Below are 7,726 nucleotides of genomic sequence, written 5' to 3'. Positions count from 1 at the left end.
TCAAGCAGTTCAGGAAGCCTGTAGTGCATTTTGGTGTTCCTATCTAGCGAAATTCCGTATGTGGCCCTGGAAATCAGAGAAGAGGTGGGGGCTGGAGATGTGTAACTATGTATGATTCATTAGCATACGAGTAGCAATTGACATCACGCGGGAGGAGAGAAGTTTTAAAACGAGACATCCCCCGGAAGTGACGCCACTAAGCGGGGGTGGGGGGGTACGCAATAGAAGGAAGCTGGTTCGCTGGCAGTTGAAGCTAGTCTGAAGAGGGAAGAGCCGCGGGAAAAAAAAAAAAAAAACGTTCAAGTATGAGAAGATACAGAAGAGACTGGTCTCGTGAAGACTCACGAAGATACCAAGGAAGGAGGGACTATTATGATGATGAGCCACAAACCAGTTATGGGTGGTAAGGCTATAGAGATATCTAACTGATTTGATGACCCAGAAGTTGTTGGTGTCTTTGAGGTGAACGGTTTTAAAGGATGCCGGAGAGTGTAGGCAGTTTGTAGCGGTAAATTGTTTGAACTTGAACCCCAACTAGTTTGTGACCCTGAACAGGTTACTTAATCATGCTGTGCCTTAACTATAAAACGGAGATGACTGTCTCGTATTGTTATTGAAGTAATAAGTGAAGTAATATGGATTAAAATGCTTAGAAAAGGAACTTTGCTCGTGGTCACCACTCAGTAAAATTTTAGCTGTTAAGAGAGTAGGTTGCAGAAGGCGGGTGAATGGCGGTGTATACTAATCTTCATTTGAGGTCTGAGAGACAAAAAAAAAGCCTCCCAGAATGAAGGAACTTGATAAGCCTTTCCTTATGAATAGCGCAAAATCAAACTGAATAATTTTACAAACGCTACAGAGACAGGTGGGATTCAATTCAATGAGGCTAGATTCTTCCAGAATGTTCCAGAACTTTAAATCTGTCTCCACCAGTCATGCGCAGTGTGATTTCCATCCTTTCCCCAAGCTCCACCCCTTTTTCCTATAGGCTACTGATACAGGTCTCTCCGGGCGTTTCTCGTTGGTCTTCGGCCAGCGTTGGCCCCGCCTTCTGAAGCAAAGAAGTCCTCCTATTGGGCCATTCAGATGTTTTTAGCTTGTCCCACGTCCTTGGGAAAATGGATGCTTTCTGTCAGAGTATCCAATTAACGAAAGCTGAGTGATTTTTCTTCCCGACGAAGTAGAGAAATATCAAACAAGCGAATACAGGAGACGAATGGGAGGGTACGGTCGGAACTGAAGGGAACTGTACTTAAGGTTGGAACGTCGGGCTGCTTTTAACAACGGACCGAGCTACTTCCGGGAGAGAATGGGCGGGTGGAGAATTCGGCGTTTGGCGGGTTTAGCTGTCTCCCTAAATATTTGATCCTCCGGCAGCCGAGGGAGACGGACACGTGAGGAGGCAGTGACGCCGCCACCGCCGGAAAAACCAGCTTCGAGCTCCCTGATGGCCTCGTCTGTGGTGAGTGCCCGGGCCGCGGCAGGGTGCCGTGGCGCCGCGACTCGGCCGGCTGAGGGGAGGGGCACTGGGCCGGCTGGCTGGTGGTCACGTGGTCCAGTGGCGAATCAGGGCCTGGCCCGCTGGGCCTCGGGGCGGGGCCCGCTCTCCGTAGCCCCCTTGGGTCCCTATCCCCCCACTCCCCCCCCCCACCGCCTCCGACTCCCGGAGTCTGTGCAGTTGCTTTGGGTTGCTGGAAAGGACCCCGAGATGGGAATTGGTGGGAGGCAGGAATGTTGGGGTTTGTTTATGGCTTGCGATCTTTTTTCTCCATGATCTTTCCATCACCTGGTAGAGAAATGAAACTTAAATCTTAATTCAAATAATAGGGTGGGCTCAGTGAATGGCTGGGGGAAAAGGTACTTAATCTCCCGGCAGGAGAAAACCCCGACAACATCTCTCTTCTTCGTTTTTACAGTTGTTTACAAATGCCAGTGAATTTTTACGTAATATGAAGAAGTTTCCTGTCTTGTTTTCAAGTATTTTTATTGAACTGTATTTGTACCCTGTTTTTTTTCCCACTGAACAACTCCTTATGGTAACTTCTGGCTTAGAGAACTCAATGCTCCCCCCCTCCTTTTTTAAAGGTTCAGACCACATCATTTTTATTAAAGTGAATGTTTTGTAAAATACTGGAAGCCTAAAAAGTACTTAACAGTACCAGTTACAAAGCAAAGATTGTAAATTCATATTTGAGAAAAACATTCACTAATGAGGGATGAGATTCCCTTAATATATGTATCTTAAAATGGTGAAAAATGTAAAAACTGGAAACTTTTGAGCCCTGAACTTTGCAATGTCCAAATTTATATGGAAAAATGTGAGCTGTATATAGAGCTACAATCATCAGCTTCTGTTGGTTTTCTGTTTGTTAGGAGTTGGAGGCGGTGGTAATGTACACTTATGAATTTTTTCTTGTAGGATTTTAAAACTCATGTAGATCAGGCATGTAGAGCTGCTGAGGAATTTGTCAATATTTACTATGAGACAATGGACAAAAGAAGACGGGTGAGTGTTAGAGACTCTATTACTCTTTATTAAGTACCAGGTTTTTTGGTCTTTTCTCAGTCATTCATCTGACTTGCATAAGCGATGATTGTAGACTTGCTCTTTAATAAAGTGCACTGTTTAGGGAAGGATTGGTGTGATATCATGGAAGTGTGGGCTCTGGAATCCTAACTCAACTTTGAGTTGAGTTTACCTAATTGAGTGACCTTGGGCAAATTGCCAACCTTTCTTAACTTCATTTTATTTTTATGGTGGTAAATGGGAACTAACTTACTGCACTTGACATGGCACCTGACATATTTACTTAAATATGTTACCTTTTTTAATCCCATCATTCAGCCAAGATGGTTAAAATAGTATTATAGTGCTAGTGAAGGAGCTTGGCACTACAGGGACTGTTCCTTGATTTGCCCATTTAATTTCGTATATTAATAATTTCTGATTAAAGCTCATGGCTATAGTTGGTATTCAGAAATAGGATCCACATGGTTTGGATACTTTTAGTATCCAACAGTGCAAGTTATCACTTCGTCAGCTTTTTTGTTGTGATTTATCCCTGAGCGGTATCTTCTCAGTGATTTTTTCAGTGTGTGCTCCAGCCTTGCCTAGGTCTTTTATCCACACAGGATTGCCTTAGAGAATGTTCTTTATGCTGCAGATACAGAAGTTAGTATCTTATCTCTAAAAATGTCTTTTTTTTAAGACAGAAGATAAAAGAAGTTTCTGGTACTTGATGTTTGATGACATGGACAGGGGCAAGGGACCTGACAATGGATGTTTTTTGTGTCTTGCTGCTTTCAAAAACAAAGTAGCAAAAAAAAAAAAAAAAGGCAACATAGTTTATTACCAGAGTCAAGATAATGGGCTTGTGTTTTAATCCAAGTGAAGTTGTAGAATTAAGCAAATAATGTGTCCTGTGAGACACTAAACCCCTGTGACCAGGGAGTTAACTGTTGGATTTTGCCTTATTTCAGCCTTAACTACTTGACTTATCGAGGACTCTGCTTTACCAAGTCCTCGTGATTCCTTTGAACAAAATATGCTGTTTGCATAGTAGTAAAAGGAATTCTTCCTAACCTACAACAATAAATGGTTCAAACATTAAATGACTCACACTTACAGGAACACTGGGGTTGGAATGTATGGGTAGGACCTGATTGGCAACTTTGTTAATCTCAGAACTAGAAAACTGAGAGAGACTAAAGCTGGTTTGGGGCTGCGTGTGCTTGAAATTTGTGATCGTTTACTTCATTTTAACACAGAAAGCAAAACTTTACATTTAAAACTTTCTTCCAGTTGGGAGGCCAAGTTTTTTTTGTGGCTAAAGTGAAGTATCTATTCAGGCCAAGAGTCTATAGAAGGCAGCCACCTTGCTCACAGTGTCTTCCAGCAACAGGGGGCAAGGGGAGTAGAGGTGGAAGTAGCACCATGGAAATGTTTATCTGCCACCTGTAACCCTTCAACCCATTTCTGTAAAATGCTTCCCCAGAAACAAAAATCCTCATCTTTTTTTCTTTTCCGTCTCTTTAGGCACTAACCAGGCTGTATCTAGACAAGGCCACTTTAATATGGAATGGAAATGTTGTTACAGGGCTAGAAGCCCTAACCAATTTCTTTGATATGTTGCCTTCTAGTGAGTTCCAGGTCAATATGTTAGATTGCCAACCAGTTCATGGTAAGATCATGGTCTTTCTGTGTCTTTTGTCTTCCTCTAGCGAGCACTGAACTTTAACACCAAAAGCAAACGTGCAACTCTTAGCCACAGAAGTAATTACTTTTTTGAGCAAGTTAAAAATGAAAAATTCAGGGGTACCTGAGTGGCTCAGTCAGTTAAGCATCCAACTCTTGGTTTTGGCTTAGGTCATGATCTCACGGTTTGTGAGTTCGAGCCCTGCGTCGGGCTCTATGCTGACAGTTCAGAGCCTGGAGCCTGCTTCAGATTCTGCATCACCCTCTCTGCCCCTCCCCTGCTCGTGCTATGTCTGTCTCTCTCAAAAATAAATAAACATTAAAAAATTTTTAAAAAGGAAGCAAACTAAGAAACAGCTCTGTTAGAAACCCAATGAAGTATGGATAAATGCAGGAACCGAAGGGTCCTGTGCTAGATATAAGAAACTTTACATAGAAACTTTAGTGTACCCCAAATCTTTCTGGACTGCAAATAATTTTAATCTGCTTTGAAATGATTATTTAGTTTTCTGCTTTTTGAGAGCACAGGTTCAAGATTGTGCTCAAGGTCGAGAAAGTTGATGAAACTCTTTTGCTGTGTCAAATTATAAGCATTGTAGTTTAAGCCTGAAAATCTGTTTATTGAGAGAAACTGTGACCTCTTCTCTTTTTTTTTTTCCTTAATGTGGGTGAAGAGCAAGCTACTCAGGCCCAGACCACAGTTCTCGTTGTGACCAGCGGAACTGTGAAGTTTGATGGAAACAAACAACACTACTTCAACCAGAACTTCCTGCTGACCGCCCAGTCTAATCCTCAAAACACCGTGTGGAAGATTGCAAGCGATTGCTTTCGTTTCCAAGATTGGGCTAGTACTTAAAGTCCATTCTTCTTTGGTCCATTAGTTCCAGCAACAGAAATTTATGTGAAGTAATTCATTTCATTGTGGAAGCACTAGAAACTAGTATGTGCCGAAACTGTGTTTCTTTAATACTTTTTTTATTCATAGCAGCGCCTTTTCTAGCAGCTGCCAGTTTGGATCGTTGCCCTTAAGAGCTTTAATGCTAGTTTTTTACATGCCTTATATGCATTTCACTCATGACATTCTTACAGTTATATTGTACACATGGTCTCTGTATTAACATACTCACTGTGAGCCCAGCCTATTGCAAAAATGAAATTCTTTTATAATATTATCTATGGGATATCAGCACAACATAACTCTGTGGGAGAAAGCAGAGTTTTTCATTGTTACTAGATTAAGTTTTTAGTAAGACATAGAGCTATTGCCAGTAAATGCTGGTAATGCAGTTTTAACCTAAGGCTTTTCCAAATCAGTTCAGTGAAAGTATTACTAATATAGGTTTGCATAGCTGCCCTGATGTACTAGCATATAGAGATGTTCAGTCGTCTTTTTTTCACGTTAAGTATTTGTTTTATGTCAGCATGTTTCCCTATGGAGTGAATTTATTTACTAAAATGTTCCCAGTTGATACTTGAGCATTAGATATACTCAGTGGTTTTCAAAGTAAAACTACTTAAAAAGATTTTTTTGTGGCAGCTCCAAGTTTATAACGTTAGGTACCGAATGGTATAGTAGGACTAATATAGCTTTAATGGGAGAATGGGGAGTGAAAAATGGAGAGATCCAAGGTTGGCCAAAAGTTAAGAAGGGTGGCCAAATGGTACATTTTTGGTACTTGTTTTCTACCTCCTGAAATCACCTGTTTTTAGGGTTTAAGTCATAAATTGTCCTTGCCAAATGGTCCCGAGTGTCACTTTTGTTCTAAGAATGATTTTGAAAGGTTCTTCCAGTTCGCCTCATACTTCCCACCAATATTTATCTCAGATGTATTCAAGAACTTATGGGGGTTAAATGTCAGCAATAAGCCTGACCCTGCAGGGTCTGACAAGAAAGTGGGAAACGAAGCCATTGCTATATATTTGGGACACTCTTACCTGCTAAGTCTTCCATGTGAACTTCAGGCCAAACGTCTCCTGTGTATTACCCACCCCCAAAGTAAGTGATTTGTTCTCTGTGGTTTACACTGTCGTCTGCATTTTTTTTATTACTTATTTAAAGTTAAAGTTATTTAATTTGACGCGCTGTTCTTCTGTGAAGCAAATGGAACTATTTTTAAACATGTTCCTGTTATGTGGCTAGGTCTCTGTCTTTTTTAAAGAGAGAAAAGAGGAAGGCAGGTTTTCATCAACTCCTAGGCTTCAAAAGAACAGATTGATTCATGTTGCATCTCGACATCTAAAGAGAAAAGGCTAGTGTTGGGTTTTTGTTACACTTTAACATTTTTTCCATCCTTGTGTTTATTGTTTCAGTGTTTTTAAGCTAAACCTGCCAGCTTCATTTCTCCATTGCAACTCAGAGTCCCTGTTTCTTACCACTTACTTTGAAAACCAGCAGTTCATTTACTGTTGCCCCAAACTACACATTTTACTTCTGATAATAGAACCAACTAGGAGAAGGAGGTGGAACAGAAATTTAGACCACACTCCCTTGTGGTACTGATCAAAGCTTACATGGTATATTCTACTCAAAGTGAGCTTATTCTAATCTGGGGTTGGCTGTTTAACGCCTGTAGCAGCAAAAGCCAGTGCCCAAACACTGCCCTTTCCCTTGTAGAGAACAGTCTCAATTAAAAGCTGCATATAACTAGCATAACTGAATTGAGCAGTTATACTGTATTGTTTTACGATTCCTATATACATTGCTTTTTCCTTCTGTATAACTTTTAAATGGCTGGAACTACTCTTCTGTGGACTAAGACTGTATTTTTGACATGCACATATTTTTGTAACTTGAAAAAATAAAATAAAATTTTCCTTGTGACAGGTTTTCTCAAGCTTGTTTTAAGGTCTTTTGGTTTTTCTTTTGAAGACTCCAGAAATGACTACCTGTATAATACAAAGTTTTCAAATTAAACACACACACACACACACACACACACACACACACACACACATTAGAGTGTTGAAAACAATGGTTGACAACCTGGATTTTGTCTCTTCTCTAACATGTGTTCTTTTCCTACCAAATGTTCACATCCTGATATCACCTGTTTGAGGTAGCAGGATTCTGGTGAGATGTTGAAAATTTTAACCCTGAGAAACTAGCCAAAATGCTGGATTCCATAGGCAGTTAAACCAAAAGAGTTGGTTTCCAAAAAGAATGGTCTCCTTAAATTCAATTCTACATTAAAAATATGTCAACAGAGGGGCGCCTGAGTGACTCAGTCAAGTGACTCTTGATTATGGCTTATGTCATGGTCCCAGGGTCATGGGATCAAGCCCCACGTTGGGCTCCACAATGAGTGTGGAGCCTGCTTGGGATTCTCCCTCTCTTGCCTCTCCCCCTGCTCACGCCTGCACTTGCTGTCTCTCTAAAAAATGAAAAAATAATGTCAACAGACACTTGGAGAGGAGGGAGAAGATGCAACACCCCTTGAAACCAACTACCATTTTTCATCTTCAAAGATGCACATTTTTCACAAGTTAATACCCCTGAAATTGGTATGGATCATAAACATGTCAAATCATAGT

The 7,726-nt window shown here is 40.8% G+C and overlaps 1 protein-coding gene across 3 annotated transcripts; it reads left to right on the top strand.

The window, feature by feature from the left end:
• The first annotated feature begins 234 nt into the window (after positions 1 to 234).
• On the top strand, positions 235 to 7,029 carry NXT2 (nuclear transport factor 2 like export factor 2). 3 transcript variants are annotated; one of them, XM_019426830.2, is made up of 5 exons: positions 235 to 403; positions 1,378 to 1,462; positions 2,420 to 2,506; positions 4,037 to 4,181; positions 4,870 to 7,029. In XM_019426830.2, the coding sequence occupies exons 1-5, from the start codon at positions 306 to 308 to the stop codon at positions 5,049 to 5,051; spliced, it is 597 nt and encodes a 198-aa protein (XP_019282375.1). In that variant the 5' UTR covers positions 235 to 305; the 3' UTR covers positions 5,052 to 7,029. The 3 variants fall into 3 exon arrangements, with proteins under 3 accessions (XP_019282375.1, XP_019282376.1, XP_019282377.1); XM_019426831.2 differs by lacking the exon at positions 235 to 403 and adding an exon at positions 1,116 to 1,224; XM_019426832.2 differs by lacking the exons at positions 235 to 403; positions 1,378 to 1,462 and adding an exon at positions 1,625 to 1,739.
• Positions 7,030 to 7,726: the final 697 nt, after the last annotated feature.

The sequence above is a fragment of the Panthera pardus genome, unplaced genomic scaffold, assembly GCF_024362965.1.
Source record: "Panthera pardus isolate Hobbes unplaced genomic scaffold, ASM2436296v1 HiC_scaffold_27, whole genome shotgun sequence".
Classification (NCBI taxonomy): domain Eukaryota; kingdom Metazoa; phylum Chordata; class Mammalia; order Carnivora; family Felidae; genus Panthera; species Panthera pardus.
This window is presented reverse-complemented; position numbering and strand designations above follow the sequence as displayed.

Excerpts from the sequence above, each read along its gene's own strand:
- NXT2 (XM_019426830.2), top strand. The coding sequence starts at position 306 with ATGAGAAGATACAGAAGAGACTGGTCTCGTGAAGACTCACGAAGATAC. Across the intron at positions 404-1,377 it reads CCACAAACCAGTTATGGGTG|CCGAGGGAGACGGACACGTG; the intron begins GTAAGGCTATAG and ends ATCCTCCGGCAG. Across the intron at positions 2,507-4,036 it reads CAATGGACAAAAGAAGACGG|GCACTAACCAGGCTGTATCT; the intron begins GTGAGTGTTAGA and ends CCGTCTCTTTAG.